The sequence below is a fragment of the Emys orbicularis genome, chromosome 7, assembly GCF_028017835.1.
Source record: "Emys orbicularis isolate rEmyOrb1 chromosome 7, rEmyOrb1.hap1, whole genome shotgun sequence".
In the NCBI taxonomy this organism is placed as follows: Eukaryota; Metazoa; Chordata; order Testudines; family Emydidae; genus Emys; species Emys orbicularis.
In genome coordinates this window covers 5,774,608-5,801,530 of record NC_088689.1, presented here as the reverse complement: position 1 = coordinate 5,801,530, position 26,923 = coordinate 5,774,608, and the positions used below count along the sequence as shown (strand labels likewise).

The 26,923-nt window shown below is 37.1% G+C and overlaps 1 protein-coding gene across 3 annotated transcripts in view; it reads right to left on the bottom strand.

The window, feature by feature from the left end:
- SLK (STE20 like kinase) overlaps positions 1 to 26,923 on the bottom strand; it is a 69,238-nt gene that overhangs the window by 29,566 nt on the left and 12,749 nt on the right. For all 3 annotated transcript variants that reach the window (XM_065407420.1, XM_065407421.1, XM_065407422.1), the window contains exons 2-6: positions 8,518 to 8,682; positions 4,829 to 4,877; positions 3,911 to 4,060; positions 1,193 to 1,265; positions 774 to 968 (exon numbers count right to left, since the gene is read on the bottom strand). In XM_065407420.1, coding sequence (XP_065263492.1) covers positions 774 to 968; positions 1,193 to 1,265; positions 3,911 to 4,060; positions 4,829 to 4,877; positions 8,518 to 8,682 — 632 coding nt within the window. The remainder of the gene's footprint in view (positions 1 to 773; positions 969 to 1,192; positions 1,266 to 3,910; positions 4,061 to 4,828; positions 4,878 to 8,517; positions 8,683 to 26,923) is intronic.

Below are 26,923 nucleotides of genomic sequence, written 5' to 3'. Positions count from 1 at the left end.
ACATCTCTTAATAAAGTTTTATAATCTAGACTATATTAAAAACCAGTGCTTTATCTGTCGCATTGTTTTGTGTAAAGTGATATGGCTTGATTCAACACCCGTTTATCCATTATTTTGCCTTGTGAAGTGCAAACTTAACCTTTCTGTTGTTCTTTTTTAGTCCCTGAGTGGCATTTTTTCTAATCAAGTTCCATTTTAAAGAAAGGTTTTATTTTACGGTTCTTGGTTTTAAATGCTTCCTAACTGCAAATTCACCTAGTAATACTTTGCACTAACCATTTGAAAACAATCTGTTGTCATGACTGAGTGGGCAATGGCATACGCTTTTCAAACAACGTATATTCTCTGTATGAAATCCTCAAGAGGACTCTTCAACATTTCTCTTTTTTTTAAAGCAGATCATCCTCCTCATGCTTTTTTCCCCTCTATATCACATTTTTTAAAAAAGGGTAGTTAAAAATCTTTATGTACACATTTGATGTTGAATCTGAATCTTATGTTTAAAAAGAACAAGCTCTGTTTTCCAACAATATCAAAATACTAAGATACTGTAGCCTTTTTAATATGAAAGTTTCTAGACACTGCAATAACAAAAAGTAAAGTCATGGGCCCCAATCCTCCAAGGCCACATATAAGTACTTAATGCATGTGAGTAGTTCATACAATTTAATAGGACTACTCAAGGGCCTGAAGTTAAATGTGCTTACATCGTGGCAGACTCAGGGTCAATCTCCAAAACCCTTGGCAAAAAAAGTTAGCATTAAAAGACTAACCATTTTGAAGGCTGTGCCAATGTAGGTGGGTCAGATTTTGCTATTTTCAGCAGCACGCGCATAGGATTTAACTCGTGATGAGGTGGTTCTACTTGAGCCATTTCTATTAAAGTGATGCCCAGTGACCACACATCAGCCTTATAATCATAAGGCCTGTCTTTAGATGTCTCACACATTACCACTTCAGGAGCCATCCTGCAAAAGAGAATGGTGTATAGAATTAGAGAATGAAGCATTATCATCTGCAGTCAAAAACATTCTAAATTGTTGACTTAATTAAAATATTAATGAAATTTAAATATTTTAAAGTAAATGGCACACTTTTACATACTTTACATTATTCTTTTGCAAGGCTATATAATCAACTGTGATATTAAAATATTAGTTTATGCTAAAAGTTAACAAAACTGCACACTTACCAGTAAGGTGTACCAATGAAAGAATCTCTTCTCTGTATTGTCCTTGTGTTTTTAGCAGATACGCCAAAATCCGCTTGAAGCAAACAGTAAAAATATTACTAATTTAGAGGTGGAAATTTTGAGCTATATTTCAGACCAAAAAGTATACATATATGAATATTAAAACTCCAAAGTGAGAGTTCAAAATATTTAAATATGTTGGTATTATTAATCAGTAATGCATTGTAGCTCACTAACTGCTCTAATAAAAAACTATAATGCCTTCCCCTGCTAAAAATAAAGCACTTTAAAGGCTAATGCCGAGATTAGGATGTGAGGGACAGAAATAATGGCCGGTAGGAGAAATATTTGTTGTTAGAAGAAAAGGAATAAAATATTTTCCATTAGGAAATTATTTATTTTGCCTATGAAATTATCACACTAAACTTGAACATTAACATCTCTGATTTTTACACTAATTCAGAAATCCTAAACTAGGATTTATTTTCTTTTTCCTGTTCCCCCAGTATGAAATCTTTGAAAAAGGCTAATAGTAAAGGCATGTAGGTACACTTTTGATTGTAAAATGTAAATTAGAAATCTGGCATTTCCTATAATAAATTTTATCAAATAGCATATCAAGCATGACGTCTCATTTATAAAATAAGTATATTTATTTTGAAGAGATACTTTTGTGTGTCCTACTATAGCAGATGTTCTAACTCTTCTTAATTAAAGTGTACTGATTGGACCAAAGAGACAAAATACCCATATGCTGTCTGCTTCAATCTCTATAAAATGACGTGATAGGCTCAACACTTGATAAGCCTAATTTTACTCTTTACAGAAAAGTGTAGGATTAAGGCAGCTGCCTATTCCAGTATAAAAACAGAAATATTAAAGGACTGTAGATACTATAAATTAGACATTAAAACTTGATTGTTTCTCATAAAATTGTCACACATGAAATTCCATATTATTTATTAAAAAACAGGAGGCATTGCACTTAAATTCAAGACAACCAGAAGCAAAAAATCAAATAGCACAAGCAGCAAGAAAGAGATTACACATTCTTACACACAGACTCTGTTTCCTTTTCAAAGGTAAAGTAAATTAAATCTTTGACCAGTCTGAATGTTAAGGGCCAGTTTACATCCACTGAATCCACGCATGAAGGGGACTTCCCCACTCAGATTTCTCTGCAAAGTAGGGTCTCAGCTACCTCTACAGCACCATAACCCAACTTCACATCCGGGCTGAGAAGAGGCAGAGATCTCGTGGGACAAGGGAAATGGGCAAAGACAGAAGCATACACTCATCCTAGCTCTGACCCTGTGGAAATTTGTTAGAAAAGATAATACAGCCTCAGGCTTTAGTATTAATTATTATTTTATTATAGCATTATTTATTTATTTATTTGTACTAATGTAGTCCCTACGAATCCTAGTCATGGACTAGGACCCCATTGTGTTAGGGGCTGCATAAACACAAAACAAAAAAAAGTTACTTACCCTAAGAAGCTTACAATTTAAGTAGAAGACAAGAGACAAAAGGTAGATACAGACAGAGGAGTACAAGGAAACAGTGGGAGGCCACAATCAAGATTGGGTTCCCATTGTGCCAGGTGCTGTGTATATATACACAGGAAGAGACAGTCCCTGCCTTGAAGCTTACAAGTTTAACAGACAAGACAAATAGGAAGGCAGGATTATCATCCCTACTTTGCAGATGAAAAACTGAGGCACAGAATCACCAAAGCACTTGCTTAGCTATTCTGAATTTTTTAATTGACTTCAAAGTTAAGCTAGTAGTGAAGGAATGCTACTTGGAGCCCCAAAGCCAGTGTAAAAGCAGAGGGCCTCCATGAAGATAGATCTGGACAACTGTGCATCCCTGAGGATCTACCAGATTTAGAGGTGGGCCATTTAGCCATTTCCTAGATGGAGGGACCAAATTCCATCCCTCAATGGGACAACGTGGAGCTTTCATGAAGGAATCCTCATGGAGATTTCCTCTCTATACCATCCGCATTCTCAGGAGAGAAAAATTTTGGGTGGTGGTGATTACTTCAGACAGAATGCTAGGAATAAAAATGACAAAGCTCATAGCAATTGTGTGTTCCAGCTCCCACTGAAGTTAAGGAAGAGGGAGTGATCAGTGGTATAGAAGGCTGTAGGGAAAAGGGAACACCAATATTAATAACAGTGATCATATCACATTTTTTCTATATCTAGAATATAAGTGGGAGACATTTAAAGAAATTCAATTATTATAGACTTATTTTCACACATTTTAAATATAGTTTTCCATAGCCAAACTCAGCAAAGGGAAGAGCAGAGGTTTCTACCATAAACCTACTCTAAAATTCTTGTTATTATATATATATTATATAGATAGATAGATAAATAAATAAATAAATAAATAAATAAATAAAAAAGTATTTACACCTAGCATAACCTGACTTTCAAACAATTCAGTAACAATATTGGTACCAGGCCTGCTCCTGCTCCCTTTGAACTCTATGGGAGGTTTGCCAAGCATAAATAAGATAACTCAAGCTTTACTTATTTTTCAAAATAACAAAAAATCACTTGTCTGTTGAACTATAATTCTTCTATAATGTATATCTAAGTACACAAATACTCAACAGTGCCAAACAACAATTTAAACAAAAAAGTTCATAAGATGATTTGGTTTTTAAAAAAAAAAATCTTGTATATTTCCATGCAAGAGCCTTACCCAGTTTAATGTCTCCATCTAATGTAAAAAGAATATTGCCAGCTTTTAGATCTCTGTGAATGATCTTATTTTCATGCAAGTAGTTCAGTGCCTCCAAAGTCTGCTTGCAAACTACTTTGATCTGTGGCTCTGTTAATGGCCTCTCAAGTTCTGAAAGAGAAACACAAACACAAATATTAAAAAAATCCCATCTTTTGCATTTTTGTTTTTATTTTTACATAAATTTCCAGACTGATCATTATAAATCATAGCAAAAACTGTCAATCTGACAACTTAGTTTTAGAAGTAAACATTAGGCAAAAAATTCTGGCCCACTGAAGTCAATGGCAAAATTCCCATTAACTCCAATGGAGCCAGGATTTCACACCTGGGATCATGTCATTTATGAACTATTTATAAAGTTAGTTTGAATTTTCTGTTTAATATACGGAAATGTCATTAAAATGACTCTCAGGTCAAGGAAATATAAAGTATTATTTAAAACATAATTAGATTAAGATGGAAAAAAGAACCAGATTCTGTAAAGACTTAAATACATGGACAACTAATCACATAAATAATCTACTCATGCGATTAAAGTTGCTCACATGCATAAATTAATGCATAATTTAAATTATTAATTTAAAAATAATTTAGATTTTTGAGAAATATAATGACTATTTTAAAAAGAACAAAATTACTTTGCATTAAGATGAGGGAGTTATATACATAGATATATCTACTTTAAGCTCATATAATAAATATTTTAAAATCATCACAATGCGTATTGTTCAGTATAGTCCTGCATAAAATACAAACAAAATATCTGCATTTCAAAATAGTATATAATTTTTAAAAGTAAAATCCTTCCAAATATTTAATTATATTTATTTTAACCTGTTATAAAGATTATTATTAAAAACAAAAACTTGTATTTACCCAACATTACTGCATCTACTGCTCCACCTGCACAAAATTCAATCAGGATCTGTGTATAAATAAAAACACAGGTATTAAAAATAAAGCTAATGTACTGAATTGGAAGTGTTGTCTAGAGGTCAGAGACCACAGGACTTAGCATCAGGAGGCTTGGGTTCTATTTCCTCGTTTATCCCTGGCTTGCTGTGTGACCTTGATAAATCACTTATCTAACCTCTGTAGAACAGTGATATTAGCTAACTGAAAGTGGCACTGCAAGGCTTAAGTAAATTGTGTGCAAAGTGCTTGGAATTCCTCAGACAAAATGTGTTAATCCAGGTATCTACATTCCACAATAAAAGGATTAAAGTCAACTGGAATCTGGTTGGCTGAGTGTGTGATTTGCATAATCATTATATAGTCATTTCTGATTTGAAAATTCTGAGTACAGGAGCCAAAACATTTGTTAAAAGCAACAGAGGGTCCTGTGGCACCTTTAAGACTAACAGAAGTATTGGGAGCATAAGCTTTCGTGGGTAAGAACCTCACTTCTTCAGATGCAAACATTTGTTAACAGCCCAGAGACAGCTGCCTGATCTTCACTCCCCCTTCAGGTGAAACAGAAAAAGTATAACATTTACATGAAAGGAAAGACATCAAAAATCAAAGGAAATAGACCTGTCACATTTTTTAAAGGGAAAACCAAAAACCCTTTGACTTGTTTTTCTCCTTCTTCCTATTCATGTCCATAGAACAGTCTCTTGGCCCCAGAATAACTAGTTACACTGGGAGTATTCCACACCCTTGCTTCCAAGTCTCTTATTATATAAAAGTATAATGCAGTTATTTGGGGATACAAACCCTGCTGATTTATAGAGACAAAAAGAAGGTGGACAAAAATAATAAAAATGATGGAAAGAAGGGTGAGCCAATAGTTTTTAAAACTTTTTATTAAACAATGTACCTTTCAGCACATTGAGATCTCATTTTTTTGTATTCTGAAGTAGTTTTCTTTTTCATTTAAACGTTGAATATTTAATTTAAAAAGTTCAATATGACAACTACTTCCTCACAATCATACACTGGGAAAACACCTTGATGTTTAACTCAGAACACACTTTTCTTAAAAAAGGAATGAGTCTCAATTTATGACTTAAATAAATACTTAAATACTCATTTACAACTTATGTGACACTATACTTATACTAACTGCTCCTCACAACAGCATTATGAAGAACTAATATCATGTAGAACCTTTGTAAACCCCTGCCACATTCACATACCATTACTCAATTTACACATCTGCAGGGTTTTGTTTTTACAAACCAGACAAGTGAATGAGGCAAAATGCCAAAAAACTCACTGTAGAAAAATTCCACATAAAATAATATAGTCTATAAAATTTAGTTTAATACACATTTTTGTATATGTCCTTTTGATGAAAAAGGTGTTTGTAAAACTGATGGAAGCCAGAAACCATTTTTAATACCCATTTCTGATTGTTATCTTATTTTAGAAAATTAACAGTTAAACAGTTTGCTACCCAGGAGAACTTAACGCCAAATCTTGTCTTTTTTTTCTTTATAGGCCACAGGTCTAAAATAACATAAGAGAAGAAAATACAAGCTTATTTTCATAAACCAGATTATGAATCTGAGGAGAAATAAATCACACTTTATTACTACTACATGGGAGAGACAGATTTGATTACTAAAGAATAAAAGCTGATAAGACAAACTGGTCATAACTTGAGCATTTTAAAATAATTATTAATTACTACAAATGGATGAAACATTAATTTGCTGGGGCATAGGTTGAGTAATAAAAGGCATTTCAGGCAAGCATTCCTACTCAAAACAGTAATTAACCACGTGCTTAACTTTAAGCATATGGTTAGGTCCCATTAACATCATTGGTATTTATGCACATGCTTAAAGTTAAGCATATGCGTAAGTGCTGTCCTTAATAGGGATGGACTTAAGCACTTCTTAACTGCTTTCCTGAATCAAGGCCTCAGAGGGAAGAATGCCATATACCAAATCACTAATATTACTTCCTGAAGCATCCAGGGAGGTCTCCTATGCAAGTACTAATCAAGGCTGACTCCTGTTTAGCTTGAGTGAGCTAACAAAATAACAAGTAAAGGTGATAGGACTGAAGACATTTATTCTTAATTAAAAGCATAGGGAGCACAGTATCCCATTTCAAACTAATAAAAATGTACAACTAAACATTTTAAATCTTTTTGAGAAACATAGATAATATCCTTCTTGAGGATTACTTATCTGATTATCACCTCACTGGCCATTCTATCACTCCTGTTTTTGATTCCTGCCAGTGGCTTCCTTTTGCCTACCACAAAGTTTAGGCTTCTCACTGTCACCTTCAACTCCACCATATCTATGTCTCTGCTTTTATTTCAAACTACTCACCCTTTTGCCCCTTCACTCGGCCAATGAATCCCACCTATCCACTCACTTTGATGTTCGTCTCTCGTATGGCCCCCCTGCACATGGAACTTTCTCCCTATTCAACTCTTTGTTCATGAAATTCTTCCAAGAAACCCTCCCATGCAAATTCACATTAGTAAAACTGATATCATCCATTAATGTTTTTAAAAGGCTGTGATCAAAGTTAAATTTATTTATGTGTCCTAGGATATTTTCTGTCTAACTTGTGTTGTGTGTGTATTTAAACTGTAAACGCCAAAGGGCAAAGATTATCTTCCTTGTACAGACCCAAGTATACTTCTTTCTTAATAAATAATCATAGAAATGTAGGGCTAGAAATGGACCTTCAGAAGTCAACAGAGCCAGCCACCATGCTAAGGCAGGACCAAATGAACCTAGACCCTCCTGACAGGTGCCTGTGCCACTTGTTCTTAAAAGCCTCCAATGGTGGGGATTCCACAACCTCCCTTGGAAGCCTATTCCAGTTTAATAATGATGATATCAAAGAACAAAGGTGGAATAATCTTATTACACATGACTTTGATATTTATATACATGTAATTCACTGCAAAATAATTAGCAGAGTATCTAAGTACATGCATTGTATTTGTGAAATCAATACGTGTCCATTCAAAGGCCTGGATCGTCAGCAAATTGTGGGCCCAGTTCTGAGAGATGCTAAGCACTTTCTGGAAGTTACTGAGTGCCCTCAAGTCCCACTAAAACCAGTGGAAGTTGAGGTTAATCAGCATCTCACAAGATTGGGCTCTATAAGCCCTAATTTTTATTTTATTTTTAATTGTGTGGTTGCCGTTATCAAATCTTCCTGTTATCAAATCTTGCCGTTATCTATTTCTGAACTGTGCTGGTGGACTTAAATCTTGAATCCAGCAGTTACAAACAAGAAATGTCCAAATACTCTCTATACATGGACATAAACTATCAAATTCCAAGTTTTAGAATCAAAACAGGGTGAACCAGAGCTGCTGTTACAGTCAGAGCTGAATAGATGCCTCTGTATATCTTAATTTCATCATACCTATTTGCTAGATATTTTGACACAGTAATCATGCGACTTGCAAGTTAGTTGTAAAATGGGGTGGATAATTATCCTAATAATTAGTAATGATGTAGAAAAGATTTGATGGAATAAGGATATAAAGTCTCTTATTATTAAGTGGGGGGGGGGGAGAGGGGAGAAACCTAAAGTTCAATATTTTTACATAAATAGGAGAACGGTATACAAAAGGAAACACCTACCCAAAGATTGTTTTCATAGTAGAAAGCATCAAGAAGCTTGACAATATTTGGATGATCACAGGATGCCAGAATATCAATCTCAACCATGTAATCTTCTAGTTCTTCCTCAGATTTCGTATCAATCACCTTTGCTGCAGCAAGGACTTTGGTTTCTTTGTTCTGAGCCTGTAAAAGGAAGTCACAGCACCATTAAAACAGGAACTTCTCAATACTGAACCCATTCAAAATAGTGACAAACTTCAATTATTTCACCTCAAGATTCTGTCATAATAATTACTATAAAAACTACAATAGCATTTTGCCATCTTCAACGTGTTTTACAAACATTTACTAATTAATCCTCAACATACCACACAGAAGACAATATATACATATTATATACTGGATAAACTGAGGCAGAGGAAGGTTCGATAACTTTCCTAGTGAAACAGAGAATCAATGGAAGAAATAAGATGAGAACGTAGGAGTTCCTGACTCCTGGTTCCATTCTCTGAATCATCATGCTGTCTATCTCTCAAGGAAGTTACTGTTGGTACTCCCTATAAAAGGAAGAGCATAAAATTTACATCTCAAATGAAGGGTGGGGTAAGGTGGCTTTAAACCACCTTTGTGCCATCCTCCTGGGGCTGAAGAAGCACTGGGAGTAACTAAAGATTTGTCTCAGTTATGACAGCTTCCCTGGGATGCTCTATGGGCCACAGTACTGCCTCTCTAGTGTAGCTATTCTAAGCCTACGGGAGAGAGCTCTCCCATCTGCTTAATTACTCCAGCCCCTGTGAGCAGCAGGAGAAGCTCTCCCACCAACATAGAACTGTCCACACCGGCACTTAAATCAGCATAAATTATGTCGCTCAAGGGGATGGCTAATTCACACCCGAGTGACAATTTATGTCGATTTAAGCTGTAGTGTAATCATAGACTAAGGAGGATGATATCTCCTCCTGACTTCCTGCTAGGTTAGAAGTAACTGTTCTGAGAACACACTAAGCTAAAAACCTTCTCTACAAGCTTGTTTACAATCTTAGATCTTACTAACTGAACTAAAACTACACTGGATCTTGGAGTGTTAAGAAAGGAACCACAAAGTGGAAAAATAGGAGGTAGAGGATTGTGCCTTTTATAAAGAAAAGCTCTCTGTTTTTCAGATAGGAAACTAAAGTTTGTTGACCTTGTAAAACTTTATGGACCTGCCTATCCTAGGAAAAATGTCTCAAAATGGCATGCCGTTGATAATTACAGTTCAGCTCCAACAGTGTTAGCATAACTGGGAGCTCTAGTATAGATGTCTACCTGCTGCTGGTGGTGTTTAATAGGATGTTGAAAATTCTGGCAGTCTGTCGCATACTGCTAACACAGGGGCAGCTGAACTGCATACAGCAATGGTGGGAAACTTTAGAAAATGTTCTTGGTGTAGAGAGGTCCCCCGGCAAATGGAGAACTAATGGAATTATGCCATCACAAGCAACAAAACCCAGAAAGCTGAGCAACAGAGAGGAAAGGATTTGTAGTTAGACTGTTTAAAACTCTGGTTTTTGTTTGGCTTTTAACTTTGGTATTAAAAAGGTGTTGTTAACAAATATTTGGAAGAAGGGAAGTTTTTGTTAAACATTCAGTAAAAGCGTGAGAGCTCACCATACTCAAAAAGTAATCCAGTAAAACTAGAGAAGATGAGACTTGACATTTTGATATTTCTAAGATCAAAAACAATCATAAAAGTAAAACAAAAGCCTTTAAGTCTGTCTATATACATCATAAATGGACACAAATACAATTTAAAAAAAAATCTTTTGAAGTGACACCATAAATTTGGATTCTAATCAATTTCAATAAATGAGAAAAAAGTAATTTCTAAAACAATCATGTTTCCCTAATTTTTTTTTTTTTTTTTTTTTTTTTTTTTTAAAGAAGAAGGTTTCCCTCACCAAATACTGTCTGAAAGACCCACAAAAGCAACATGGAAAACTGGCAAAGACCACAATGCTGCAAATATATCCACGCAGAGCAACCCCCGTGCCCACAAATGTGTAGTTGCAGGACTGAAGCACAATTCTCTTGACAATAGAAGAAAAACCATGAAACTGACTATACACAAAGTGCCATCACAAATGCGCAAAAACTCCTTGAAAAGATGTTTTTCCTCTAATCTCTTTTATACTAATTTTAGACATTACTTGTAATACCCACAGATAAGAATTTTTAAACATGATTTCCAAGTTGAGAGTGTTCCTTTAAATGTCAACAATGATTTATTCAATTACTTTGTAAAATATGTATTAAAACTAAAAGGTAGATCAGTATTTACAAGTATCTACTTAACTCAATTGGGTGTTCTATTGAAAGGAAAAACTGGAAAACACACAAATGATAGGTTTATAAACATGCACACAAAAACGTGGTTCATTCAATTTGTGAACTGAAATGGTCACTTACTAGTGTACTACTATCAAAAAATAAAATGACTAAACATTTCCATACATATGAGCTATGGGGGGGAAAATATCACCAGTAAAATAATAGTCCTAATTATTTTCAAATAGTCTTGCTTTTTTTTTTTTTTTTTGGGCCACATCAACAAAATTACTTATTTAAGATGGATATTTAGTCAGAGCATATGTATTCATCAACATGCAGCAATGCTAGAATATAATTTGAATGAATCAGCTAAGACTACTGGGGGTTGGACTAGATGACCTCCTGAGGTCCCTTCCAACCCTGATATTCTATGATTCTATAAGACTACTATATTATGTTGAGGATATGATTTTCTTAACAAGTATGTAATAAATTTATATATCAAGTAGCACTTCCAAAAGTGAACTGTAAAAACAAAACAAAAGTCTTGACATTTGCCTTTTTGTTTTTCCACAGTAATATCAGAACATTCATAGCTGTATGAAGTTATTCTAAAACATAAAACTAATTACTGAGGTAGATATTCTAATGTCTGATAATATAAAGGTGAAACCAAGGTATTTTATCATTTGTTTGTATTGGTTTCATGTTTTGCAGAAGGAGCAAAAGTCAAATCTTCCTGTACTCTAACTGCACTCAATGTATTGTATCATTAATAAATTAATGATAGATAAAATAAATGAAAGATAAAATAGGTATCTAATTCCACAGTAAAACCAGACTGATACGTTTTCTGTGCATAGTAAAGATGAAATATATACTTAATTAATGCAAATGTCTACTTACCCGAAAATTTATTTTCACAGAACGGGCAGAAATTTATTTTCTTCAGTATCTCCTTGGAGTTCAGAGTCCACGATCTTGAGGGTATGTCTACGCTGCATTTAAACACTCATGTTTGGCCTGTGTCAGCTGACAGGCTGTGGGGCTGTTTAATTGTGGTGTAGACATTCAGGCTTGAGCCCTCAAGGTCACAGAGCCTAGGCTCCCACCGAAGCCCGAATGTCTACACTGCAGTTAAACAGCCCAATAGCCTGAACCCCACAAGTCTGAGTCAGATGACATGGGCCAGTTGCACGTGCTTAATTGCAGTGTAGACATACCCCCACTGTCTAGAATCTGTAGATCTGCCTGTGACAAAGAATTCTAAAATTGCCTAACTCGCAGGGAAATGCATAACAAAAGACTTTTTAAAATTTGCATTCATTATAAAATGCGAACTATAAAGCATTTCTGAAATTGAATTTTTTTCAAATAAAGCTATACTTAAGAGTTTGACAGGAATCACTGAGTTTTACAACAGCAGGAGTATCACTTTCTGGCTCAACTTCATCGTGATTGAAAACAAATAGTACACCTCTACCCCGATATAACACGACCCGATATAACACGAATTATGATATAACGCGGTAAAGCAGTGCTCCGGGGGGGTGGGGATGCGCACTCCGGCGGACCAAAGCAAGTTCGATATAACACGGTTTCACCTATAACGCGGTAAGATTTTTTGGCTCCTGAGGACAGCGTTATATCGAGGTAGAGGTGTAATTCAAAACATAGGAATATCACTGAGTGGTCTAAATGCAACAAAATCCACATTTTGTTCTGTTTGTACTGACAGATCTCCCTGCATGTTGATCTTTCCCAGATCCTTGTGTTTCAAGTAACTTGAACTCTGGTTTTGTGCTGGTTTGGTAAATCTAAGTATTGGAATATCCACCAGCTTTGGGGATTGTCTGCCCCATTCTTTGCAGTTCACGCTAATTGAGTGACCTCAGTGTGGCTCCCCTGGAATCCCGGTTACAATTATTACAAGTCCTAAGGATTATGATAATGACTCAAAGATATCAGAGACTTTCTTCTTCAGGTCACCAGCTTTTGGGGAATCTGATACAGTTTTTCATCTCTAGGGAAAGGGAGACGCTAAAGGTACCAGAGCACTATCCCTAGACTCAACTGTCCCCCCGCCCCCATGATCTTTTTTAGCACCCTCTGCAATTAGGTTTCTGAAATTTAGATCTTTGCCCAGCTGTTTGCTACTGTAGAGGGGTTAACTATGCCATGCTCTCTTACTCTGCCAACTACAGACACTGTTGAGATAATACAGGCTAGAGAATCTTTCTTCTCCCTTTTCCCTCCTTCTGCCTGTTCTCTAGTGGGATACTGTATGACTTCACTGGCTATTGAAACAATCTGCCAGAAAAACAATAATTTGAGTAAGTAGGCAAAATAGACTCGTTTTTAAGAATTAGAAAGTAATGCTGAATTTAAAAACCTTTACGTTTTTGCTAGTTAAGGCTGGAATTAAACATTTGTTTGCTTTGCAGTAAATGTGGAAGATGCTCTTTAAAATAATCATAGTCTTGATGACCCTTCCTGGTTTATAACGACATGTTTTTCATATAACTGCTGCAAACAGGAAGTTAGGCCTCCACTCAGACACCCAGTCAAATATGATGACGATTTCAAAGCTCTAACACTTAATGCTGCCCGCTTCTTATTTACAATGTCACCAGAAAGTGAAAACAAGCATTAACATGGCACTTTTGTAGCCTGTGTTGCAAAGTATTTCCATGCCAGATATGCTAAACATTCGTATGCCCCTTCATGCTTCGGCCAACATTCCAGGCTTAAGACTCTGAAGCGCATTCCAAAATCTGAGAGGGACAAGGTGTGGAACATACTGTCAGAAGTCTTAGAAGAGCAACACTCCGATGCAGAAACTACAGAATCCAAACCACCAAAAAAGAAAAACAACCTTCTGCTGGTGGCATCTGACTCAGATGATGAAAATGAATGTGTGTCAGTTTCCAGTGTTTTGGATTGTTATTGAGCAAAACCTGTCATCAGCATGGAAGCATGTCCTCTGGAATGATGGTCGAAGCATGAAGGGGCATACAAATGTTTAGCATATCTGGCATATAAATACCTTGCAACGCCAGCTACAACAGTGCCATGTGAATGCCTCTTCTTACTTTCAGGTGACATAACTAAAAAGTGGGCAGCATTATCTCCCATAAATGTAAACAAACTTGTTTATCTTAGTGATTGGATGAACAAAAAGTAGGACTGAGGAGACTTGTAGGCTCTAAAGTTTTACATTACTTTATTTTTGAGTGCATTATGTCAAAAAAATCTACTTTTGTAAGTTGCACTTTCACAATAAAGAAATTGCACTACAGTACTTGTGTGAGGTGAATTGAAAAATACTATTTCTTTTATCTTTTTTACAGTGCAAATATTTTGTATTGCAAATATCAAGTGAGCATTGTATACTTTGTATTCTGTGTTGTAATTGAAATCAATACATTTGAAAATGTAGAAAACATCCAAAAATATTTAAATGGTATTGTATTATTAACAGTGCGATTAAAATTGCAGTTAACTGTGGGGTTTTTTAATCTTTTTAATTTGTTTGACAGCCCTAGTTACTAAGGAAACTAAGTAGTCACAGACAAGGAATAAAATACTGTCATGGTCGTGAAACTGGCTGGCACAAAACAGAGTGGAATTAAATGGTATATTTCCAATATCGCAGAAGGATAACAGTCAAGTGCTCAATGATCTGTACTAAGACTGCGATATTTAATACATTAATGTTCTGGAAAAGGTGGTGAACAGTGAGATGGCAAATTTTGATACCTATGTAGAGGGGAAAGGAGTATAGCACAAGTCATTCAATTGAGTTGCTTATATAAGAGATACATACTGCTAGCTCAAAGTAAGGGGACTTGGGGGGGGGAAGGGTAATTGTTTAATATTTTTTGATACTGTAATTTGAGCTAGATTAAAGGATTATGAGATGATGTGTGAAAACAGAAGTAGATGGCTAGAGCTGAAAGACTAAATGAAATAAGATACATCACTGTATAAGCACTGCAGCCTTCTACCTTGCTAAAGTGAGCAATAGCTAGTTAAAATAATGTATACTTTTCCTTTTACAAAGACATGCTTATGCTAAATTAAGACTAGCAATACTTTACAAAAAGATATTTGATGAAAAACAAACTACTTCATATTGTTAGAAAGCAGTGGTAAAATAAGATTCCATATTAATCATAAAATATGACAATACCATGTGGAAATTGGCTTTTGTGGTTTCTTACGAGGTTTGTTATGTACATACTCTTTGTCATCATACTTAGCACTTTATCTTTATTTGCTGAAAAGCTATTTTGTTCAGATAAAAACATACTTATTTCTGAGCTAATGAAGAGGAAGTAGGGTATGTTTTTATCAACTTGCAAAAGAAAAAAGGCATTGCCGAAATGTCTTTGTTTCCTAAAAAGTGTTAGAAACGGATTGATAATTCTCTTTACAATATTAAATCAACTCGTTTTTGGAGAAATTTAAGCTTAGAATATTACAAGAAGTAAAACGTTAAGAAAATTTTAATTGATTCTGAGGGTATTGCTGAATTGCTGCCTTCCACAAAGCTTTAGAATTTTTTAAAATAATTTGCTTTTTAAAAAATATAAACCAACTGTAAACAAATGGAAAATTGAAGAGGAATTAAAGAAAATCATATGATATATTTAAGGTAGTGTTTCACAGATCTTCTACAGTTTATGAATAAAGATGTAAACATAAATATTTCTGCCCAATTCTATGCTGTTGTTCATTTAACAAGAGGTGCAAAATTAGATTAAAAGCTAAGACTTCCAGCAATTACACACTTTGATTTTGTCTTTTGATTCTTTTACGAAGCTTACACTGAATCTCCATTAGTTTTTGATATTGCCATATCTCACAAGAGGGTTGATAAGAGCCAGCACTTGGATGACAGATCTCTGAGGATCACCTAGTGCTGCAAAAATGGCGTTCAGGATTCAGAAGGTGGACTCTTCACTCAGATTCAAAGGAAAACCACTACCACAGCATGGTTTTAGGAGCAATATGATGCTTAAGATGCTGTCTTTCAAATGAGATGGACCCATGAATTGTATCCATTAAAGATTACCATGTGATTATTCATAACTGTATGGGGGTTAACCCTGGAATACTGACAAAATTACAGGTTGGCTTATTACAATATGCCTACCTAAATTACTCCTCTTTTAATATGTTCTGTAGTGTTGTGGTATAGTATACCGTTATATACCTACTGAATTTAATTTATAATGTAGCCACACCAGTGGTATACACAATAATTGCTGTGGCAGCTTGTATCAGTTCATAAAGCATATTGGAATCATTTGAAATAAATGTTAAATATAAAATATAAAACCCTCTGGAAAGCTTTATGGACAAAATGTGCAAGGAGGAAATGGCTGCCCTTATGCAAACTTTGCAGCTATATTAAATTAGAGATTTTATCTGTATGTTTATGAATGACAGAAGCATGACAGATGTCCTTCCTCTGATATAACTGAGGTGTTATAATAGTTTTAAGTACTATATGTAGCTATTTCCGGAGTTTTGTATCTTTTTGTAACTAACTTGTTATAATTATTAAGGGGGAGGAGCTATCATTATCACACTGTTTATTATGGCTTTTCCATTAAAACTCCTTTATTGCTGAGTGGGTTAATGGTGAATTCAGGACTGCGGAAAACCAAGCATCCTCATAAAGAACTACTCCTGCCCGATAAGAGCAACTAACACAAGTGTTTCATACTAGTGTACGAAATGTTAATAATGTTGCAAAAATGTTCATTTTAAGAGAATTATGACTTTTATATTGCCATTTTGCTTAAAACTGCCTATATCCTCTCACCCCTGCTAAGAGCCAGGAGCCTCCAGTGTGGAGGGAATATTTTTTCCCTTTCATCAGGCAGAAGCTCATTACTGTTTTCCTCATCCTTCCTCCCCAATTCCTTCTGTTGCACTCATTGAGTCTTGTTTTTGTTGGACTGAAAGCTCGTTGAGGCAGGGACTGTCTTGTTTGGTATTTCCACTTTCACGTCAATCTCAGGACAACCCTCTTTCTTTGCAACTGGCTGAGTAGGGTACACCTCTCCCCAAGGCATTTCAGCTGTATTTCACGATTTCTCAACGTCTGTATTATCCTGTCACAAGTAGGTTTAGTGTCATGAGTCGTAGGCATCTTGTCAATGTTTCATTCTCTGAGCAAAGGTTAATGTAGCATATTTAAAAAGCAGAGGGAAGAGACTCTGAAATGAAAGAAGCCAGAGGATATATGCTTGGAATAATCTCCGAAGTAACATTTGTGAGTGGTCTTGTGTCTCTTTACTCAATAAAATACTGAAAACTCATCACACTGAGAAGGTGCTCTTGCTCTAATGGCTACATTCCATTCCATGTTAATTCCACCTTGTTTAATTCTGTTTTTCTTGGTTTGTGCCTATAATTATAAGGCCAAGATTTTCAAAAGTAACTAGTGATTTGAGTGCCCAAACTGAGACTCTATGAAAAGGATCTGGTTTACAATGAGTTAATTATAACCAAGAACTCATCTATTCTGTAGAATCTGAAGCGAAGATCTAAGGTAATGCTCCATGGTTTCTGAGCCCACAGATTGGAAATTCACCAGCAATATAACTGAAATTTAAAAATGCAGAATTTTATTGAATTAAATATGAAAACGAGTAATAACCAACACACAGCTGCTCATATTTTATATTAAATGATCTTTTCAATATGCAGCAAATTTCTATACTATCAACACAACTCCAGCAGCAAGGTTATCAGGCAAAGCTGGAAATTTAGTTAGCTAGCTGGAAGACATAGGAGGAAGTTTAAGATGTTAAAAAAGTTATATTAGCATAGACACTTTGGTCAGGGTGTGGAAAAAAACCCCACCCGACCGATGTAGCTAAGTTGACATAACCCCCTCTGTAGACGCACCTACGTTGACTGAAAGAGGGCGTCCATCGACATAGCTAACCTTGTTTGGGGAGGTGATGCTCCTACACCAACAGAAAAACCCCTCTGTCAGTGTAGTACTCCTGGGAGAATTCTGCACCACTGCGCGTGTGCGTAATTAATGAGCCGTGCATATTTTTAATTTTTTGCGCAGAAAAAAAGCTTCTGCTGAAAAGTTACTGCAATTCTGCCTTTTGCCCACCAGAGGGTGCTGTGGTACACAGCAGCACTCCCAGCCAGCTAGGGAAGAGAAAGAGCCTGCAGAGCCTTCTTCACAGTGCCTGTCAGACCAGGTGAGGAGATGGGGGCTATGGGGAAAAAGACAGCCTAGGGTGCTGGGGGGGGAGGGTGGTCAGACAGGGGTTCATAAGGGCTAGTGGGAGAGGGGTGGAATGGGAGTGGAGGCACAGGGCCATATGGTGATGGGGGACAGGGTGCAGAGCTACATAGGGACAGAGGGTGTCTGAGTGGGGGCAGAGAGACACAAGGGGGTGCAGGGCCACATGGGGATGAGAGGAGTGGGTATCTGAGTGGGGGTGGAGGGACACAAGTGCCTGACTGAATGGGAGAGGCTGGGGATAGCCAGGTCTGCATGGGGGAAGCTCCCTAACAGTCCTCCTCCTCCCCCCCCCACCAAAAACAAAACAAAACCCTGTCCATACTTTTCCCACCCAGGTTCCTTCCCAGAAATTATTTCCCTCTCTTACACTGCTTCTGGGGGTGTGTGCGGGAAATATGGTTCTGTATTGTAGTTTAAATGAATTATTACTCAGAGTTCTGTATTAATATGCCTAGCAAGGAATCTGTTTGTCAAAAAACATTTTCTGAATCTTTTTTGTTGTCTGTATTGTTACAGACATACTTGCTGACAGGTATTTTGAAATAAATGACCAAAAATAATTGAAACTGGTGTGATTACATTGTGTTATTTTGACAAATAAAATATGCATAATTTGAAAATACTGTGTGCAGAATTTTTAATTTTTTGGCACAGAATTCCCACAGCAGTAGTGTAGGCTGCATCAACACTAGAGGGCAATGAAGACACTGCTATGCTGGTATAGTGTCTTTAGGGCAGCATACCCCCTTAAAATGGATATTTTTAGTAAACTTATCAGTAGCGAAACAGTTAAGTGTTGACATTTAAATGGTTATTAAATTTCAGAGTTACCACCCTACTCAGATAAATGAGAAATTCACATCTCTGAGCTATTGTTTCAGGCTACAGTATTTATAGACTTAGGGGATAATTTTCACAAGGAAAAAAGGTGTATTCTTAAATCATGTTAGCTAATACATGGTAACCAACAAGAGGTACAATCCTAGTGAAAGCAAGTCCGTTTGCTGTTTTCACACAAGTTAGCAAGTTGAGGTAAACTCTAGGCTTTCCTCAGTCTTATAAGCAGGCCTAAGGTTTTACCTCAAACAGCTAAGGCCTTGTCTCCAATACAGAGTTTTGTCGATGCAAGTTACATCAATGATCAAAATCTGGGATAATTACATCACTTGTGCATGTTCACACAACGCTCCTGTCGGCAGAGCGTGATCACAGTTGGTGTTCTAACATCGACAGACAGAGCAGTGCACTGTGGGTAGCCATCCCACTGTGCTACTTGATACCTGTTGCAGCTAGGAGTTGTGGGGAGGCAAAGTGGATCACAGTGCATCATGGGGGCATGCTCCAAATCCCATGATGCAGTTTTTTTCCATCCCATCGCTACATAGGCTTCCAACTGTGTTTCACTGCATTTTTCAATGGCCGCTGTTTACCGGGAGCCTGCCTTCTGTCTCAAAGGATGGATCCTGCACTGCTCTCTACTGTTGTGGTCACTGTTATGAACACATCGTGGCTGGTCATGCAGTATATCATGAGCACCCAATCTGAACACGTATCAGAGGTGCCTGACCTGCTATGTGCCACGGAGAGAAACAACACCAGTTTAATTTTGGCATTCACAGAACAGCTGACATGATGACTGTTGCTTTTGGGCTCGGGAAACAAACACTGAGTGATGGGATCACATCGTTATGCAGGTCTGGGATGACAAGCAGTGGCTGCAGAACTTTCGGATGCAGAAACCCACCTTCCTGGACCTGTGTGTGGAACTCTTCCCAGCACTGCAGTGCAAGGACACCAAAATGGTGGAGAAGAGCATGCGATCGCTGCGTGGAAGCTGGCAACTCCAGACCGCTACCGGTCACTCATGAATCAGTTTGGAGTCGGGAAATCCACCATTGGGGATGCATTAACACAAGCGTGCAGGGCCATTAATTGTATTCTGCTATGAAGGACTAACACTCTTGGAAATGTGAATGAGATAGTGGATGATTTTGCAGCAATGGGACTCCCTAACTTGCTCTTCCTTGGTTGCTTCCTTATCTGGTGGAGGAGCTCCACCAGTGTGTAGGGGGTTCTCCTGAAGGCCACATCTGCAGAAGCACAAGAAACAAACAGAAGCTGATTGTTAGTGCATGCACAGCATTGAATAATTGTAGTAAAATGCACTTCTTTTTAAATATAAGTTTTTCATTGTCCCTTGGCAAGCACACAGCTCAGTGAACACCCTAAACATGGGGAGTTCGACCTGGGCAGGGGGATGTGTGCTCAAGATGGGGAAAACTGTCTAGGTGGTTTTTTAAGGGGATCACTGCAGACAACTAGGGACAATATTGTAAATTCTGCCACCATTTTCCACCGATGGGGGTCATTGAAGCCAATCTCTCTCTCGCCTGAGGGTAAGCAAGGACGCATGTGTGCACCTCCTCCATGCGTGCAGCTTCAGACCGAGTCCCTTTGCTGCTTGCCTGTGTGCCGCTTTGCTCCCTGTACAAGTGATTGCCAACTGGCACAGGAAAGTTTCCTACAAGGAACCTTCGGCAGAGGATTGGCAAGTACCTCCAGGAAAGTTTCCTAGAGATCTCTCTGGAAGATTCCCAAGGAAATCTTGGTGGCATTAACACACTGCTTTGCTGCACAGAGGAACGTGTGGCACATGCAAACACAGCTAGTCTTGTACATTTCTATCCCTTCCCTCCTTTCTAGAATATACAGGACAGCTCTACCTCAGATAACCAAGCAGCATCAACTCAAAAAGATCACTTACCAAAGCTCTCTTCTCCTGCATCATGCGCACCAGAGATGGACTGCTGGGGCCAGTTAGATCCCTCCTGAGTGGAAAAGAGATCCTGACTCGCCGCGCCACTAGACAATCCTGCTGTGTGCTCCACATCCTCCTCCAATTCTACCTCCTCATCCACAACTTCATCCTTGGGGTTGATTCTGCTGTCCACTCTCTCTAGCTACACTGAAGTATCCACAGGGTTCATGAGGTCACCACCAAGAATGACATCTAGCTCCTTACAGAAGCAGCAAGTCTTCAGCGCCTTCTGGTACGCCTGCCTCAGCTCATTTTTCTTCGCACGGCACTGATGCATGTCCCATTTGTAGCCCGTCTTCAACATGCCATGAGAAGTCTGACCATAGGTACTGAAGTTCCTATGGCTGGAGCAAAGCTGGGACTGCATCCAACAACTCAGATGTGCTCCAAGCAGGAGAGCGTTTGCTGCATGGCACTACCATGGTCAGCTGGGAAGATATAATGTTTGCTGTCCACACCGAGCAAACAGGAAGCGAAATTTCAAAAATTCCCAGGCCTTTAAAGGGGGAAGGGCGGATGCCTGTGCACCTGAGTGCAGGGCAGCAGAGTTCAAACTGCTGACCAGAGCGGTCAGGACGGGCATTGTGAGACACCTCCTGGAGGCCATTTACAGCAACATAATCAAATGCAGTGTCTACACTGACACTTTTTCTATCTAACTTTGCCGCTAAAAGCTCTATGCCTCTCATTGAGGTGGTTTTATTTTGTTGGCAAAACAAGATAATTTTGTCGGCGGAAGGAGCATTGTAGTGTGTACACCTGCACTGTTTTGTTGACTAAAGCGGACTTTCATCAACAAAGCTCTGTAGTGTAGACAAGGCCTTACTTGGGTGAAAACTGCAAACTGACTTGTCTTCACTAGGATTTTACCTTGGGTTGGCTACCATGTATTAGCAAACTTGTGTAAAAAATAAGAAATATTTTTTTAAAAGAAAGCTTTGATTCTGGAACATAATTCTGTGCTCAGAGTATCAGGAGACATGTGGGGCCCAGCAAGAATAAATTACCTAATGCACAGTCCAAGTCTTATCAAGCTTATTGTATCCTGGCCAAAGCTAAAGCTCTTTTCCTCACTAGACTGCTTGCTAGAGGGAGAGTCAAGGGCTTGGCTGAATATTTCTCAAGACAAGATCCAGTCCTTTAACCATTAAGTTTTTGGGCTCTTTGTAAAGAACAATTTGACATTTTGCTTTCCTCAACCAAGAAAGAATTGCTCATCTGTTGCTCAAGAAGAATGAAATAAAAGGAGACATGTTGGCAGTTGCAACTGCAATTGCCTTCATTATGAAGCTGTAAGAAAACTAGGCGGATTAAAAAATAGTCATTACAGAAAAGCAGTAGTTAATCCCTGCCCTACTTGAAACAAACTTGTCACCAGAGTAACTTAATAGCTCTAGACTGGCAGATCCTAGGCAGTAACACAATTGATTTTGACTACTCTTGCGCTTTGCAGTTGTTTTAGAACTTTGCATTAGCTTAATTTAAACAAAATTGAAGTTTTTATTGAAATATGAAATGAACAAAATGGACACCAGAACATGTTATTTTAAGATTAAATTCCATTTATTTTAAACTGTCTCGTTCAGTTTAATGTACTTTAGATTTCAGAACTGACAACACTAACTGCATAAAAGATTGGCTTGTTGTCTCTCTCTAAAATTGTGAGGTTTTTAGGGGTGGGACTATGACTTCCTCGGCATTTAAAAAGGGATTGGGACATTTTGCATGCTACTGCAAGTTAATTTATCAATTTGGTTTGGTTACTGTATCATAGCACAATGTTTTAATTTCACTCTGTTTACTTTCTTCTTGACAGGTAAATATTAGACTCACCAAAAGTAAACAGACATTATCATGATGTATGAAGATGTGCTGAGGCCGGTAAAGTACCATCCTGTAGCCAGATTTTGAGTGGAACTAGGTTTGAATATTTGTTTCAAATAATGGTTACACAATTGGAAAGGACAACAATGGGCTTTTAAAATATAACTGAGCAGCCTAAGGAAAGCAGCCTGGATCTCTCCAGATCCTCCTGAATAACTGTTCTCAGAACTATGTTTTATATAAATATACATGTATTTATACATATAAGCAACATGGAATGTGAAAAACTGTCAATGTAGGAGTAAGGCTGCACACAAAAAACATACATCAGAAAATTTTAATCTTAATGCTGCAACTTTGTGTCTACATGTTTAGAGTTTGTTGTATGATATTTTTCCAACACAGCATAATGTATTGTACAAGTGAAACTGCACATGTACAGCATCTTGCAATTTACCATTCTTCAGTGCTCATCCTTGTATGTTTCTGGTTTATGTAAATTTTCTAATATATGCATTTTGTCAGTATGTGTGACTACATATTCAACATTAGTTATCCTTTGGAGACAAATTTCTGAACAGTAATTTGTTACTGCAGTACCTCGAGCTGTTGCTCAATACAAATAAAGTCTACTTTTCCACTTGTATTTTACGATTCCTTGTTTTACTGAACCTTGTCTAGCTAAGTTTTATGGCAGGTCAGAATACAAACAACACTAAATAGTTTCAGCATATATTGGATGTGCTTTCTTTTAAACATTCTTAAATATTTGAGTGGAAATAGATACACTTGTACACTGTGGACTTGAATGTTAAACATTTATAGTTACACCAATAAAATGAATACTGATTTTTTCTGTAAACCATCCCAAAACTGTGTGCAAGTTTCACAAGTATTAAATATTTAACTGTATAAATTACCACAGGGAGCTACTACAACATGTATTAGTGAAGCAGCACTGATGATCTAATCATTCAAAGAGTTCGGGATTTAGAATTAAATTAAAATGCTTGGTATGGTAACACATTTTCACTTACTCTGTGCTATACTTCACTCTCTAGTAAGTTATCTAAGTATGGTTTACCATGTAATATTCACACAGTACAATATCATGAACTGGCCTACACAAAGTTGTACCTCTTACTGGAAGATGGTAAGTGTACTTAAATGGTTGGGCGAAATGTGACAGACTATCGAAAGACCAGCATAAAGGGAAGTAAGAATACGCATATAACTAATGTTGATATTTCTTCATATAAAACTGTGCAACCTGGCATTAGCCATATACATTTTTAATTTCATTACTTAGGGGGTTTTGTTGTTGTTTTTAAGGCAAAATACTAAAAAGGTGATACTTCAGGCTCCAGGGCTTTTAAAAAAAAAAAAGGGGGTATAAATTCCTTGAGTCAGGTATGACTTGGTTATGTGCTACCAGCCACCCTTGATCAAGGCTGCAGAAAGACAAATGTCATTGGACAAGAATGCCCTTTACAAGACCCAGGGTTTCCCAAAACATGTATCATAGGCTATGACTCATTTCCTGCTTGAATCACTTAAGGCTTTTTGATTGCTATACTGTCACTGCATTGAGTAGCTAGGGTTAGCTGATAATAAAAGGACTTTTGTGTCTTTTCTTAACAAGAAGTCAAACAAATATATATTTAAACAGTCCCCTAAACAAGACTTTAGTTCCACACAGACTTGAGAACAGTTAAGCCTTGTTTACCTTAGAAATTTTCATGACTTGCGTTCCATAGTTAACACTCCACCAATGGTGGAACCTCTGGTGTAAATATGGCAAAAGTTATTCTACTATCATGGTCTGAGTAGGGTTAAAGACAATGGTAAAAAGGTCTAAACCTTGTCTATACCAGTACTGATGAAGCACTGTTTGGAATAATAGGTATGAAAGTCATCAATACAGAAACATCTTTAAAATTTACACTCAGATTGTTCCAAAGACTGACCCAGGGCAGCGCCTCAGAGCTCAGATGCCCTACTGTAGACCTCTATTCAGGCTTTTAAAAGGCAAGTGGATCACCTGACTTCAGGATTTTGGGAACTGTTGCATTTCCACTCATGTCCCTTTCATGAAAAGTGCTATATAAGAGATAAGTAGTAGTATTATTTCCTGAACTCCAGATGCATCTAACTGAAGATTCAGCTTCTCTTCAGGGATTCCACTTCCTTGGATAGGGATAGAAAGGAAACCAGAGTGGGAAGGAAGACAGACAAAAGGAAATCATTTTCTTTTTGCACTGGAAATAAAAATGAAAAATAAAGTACTTTTTTGAGAGAAAGAGGAACAATACAAAGTTTTCGTACTTATGTTCATACCACAAAGAGAATGCCTAAGATTCCCAGACAGAACTACCACTGAAAGGGAGCCATCTGTATAGTCTTGGATGAACATAACTCACTCTCCCACATCAGGAACTCCATCCTCAGTTCCCTAACCAAAGAAGAGTGGCAAAAAGTTTTCTTGTGCACCACTTAAATAATCCAAAACAAATATACACATGTATAGCATTCTCTCAAGTATGATTTTCATAATTTAGTCAAATGTAAAACAATTTCACCTAGAATGTATGTGTATTGCTCCTCTGAGGACTATTTTCATACCAAAGATGCAACTCTAAAATTTTAGCCACTTTAAATGTAAGGCCTGTTAAAAGCAAGCAAATCAAGAACTTTTCTCCCTCAGAAGTGGATGAACATTCAAGAAAACACAACTTCATAAACAGATCTTGAAAAATGTAATGCTTAAACATTGTTCAAAGTTATGACAGCTCGAAAATAGGACTTTATTATGGAAACGGTTGTACAACCTTAAATGGTTGCATCTGTCCTACTATATAAAGTATACACAAACAATCTGGAGAATAAAAATGTCAGTAACAGTTCAAGATGTTACAGATAGATTAACTATAATAGACTATGCATAGATTTCTGGGTCTTAAAAATTAGAAATTTTGTAAGTATAGGTGATGCAGAGTACTAGAAAACTCATCAGAGATTAAAGTAAGCGTTTCCTATTTCAAATAAGGTACTTAACTAGAGTGTCAGAACAATTTATATAGCTGAGCTCACGCTTTGGAAAAGATGACTGCCTGGTAAAGGAAAGGGAGTGATCATGAACATATTCTATATTTATCCTCTGTGCCCTTGTGTGCTCACTGCATTCAAGAGTAAAATGTAGACAACATATTATTCATATGATCAGGACCCACAGTGCATAACTCTCATACACCAAATGACACATAAGGATATACAGAAAATGAGGGGGCATTAAACAACTTGTGCTATCCATCTTGCTTATTTAAAACATTTCATTGGTGTGGGTATGATGAAGAGAAACCTTTTATAAAGAAGAAAGATGACCATCTTTAGTAGGTGTAAATAAATAGTAAAATTCTCAAACAATAGTTTACTGGTTGTAGGTAAGTTTTTCCTGCTCTACCCACTTCCTCTCAAAACCCCAAAGTGACAGAGGCAACAAGGAAGCATACACAGCTATGTGCAACAAGACTGTTTCATCATGAGAAAGACTGCCTTATTCTTACCTGATAGTCTCATGTTCTTTAATAAAATGATTTACAATAGTGTGAAAACTAAAGTTAACACTCTTTCTCCATACTTCCTGGGGCACTGCAACATTAAGGATAGTTTTGACTTTGAGCAGCTGACCAAGCTGATCAGTGAGACTAAAAAAATCCTTCGTTTTCTACACATGGTAAGCTTTCATCTTTGTTTCAAAAGTCATATCCAGAAGACTTAAACTCTTTAGGCCTGCTTAACGCAATGATGAGGTATACTTAGGAAGTAGAGATTAAATAAAGAATATGAGTTTGTAAGTGTTTTAATTAAATAACAGTAAACAATGCTGTTATTTGAAGAATTCATGTTACATCTGAGTAAAAATAAACTGAAGTGTGGTCTACATCTAAAACGCAGATCAACCTAGATAGGTCGCCCAAAAGTGTGAAAAATTCACACCCATGAGACGCATAGTGATGCTGACCTAAGCCCTGCTGTAGACTACACTAGGTCGACAGTTCTTTCCATTAACCTAGCTACCTATCTCAGGGGGGGTGGATTTAGTACAGCGATGGAAAAACCCCTGCCATCACTGTAGTAAGTAGTGGTGTGCCAAGTTTTCATTTACTTACTCTAATTTAAGTTTTCGGATG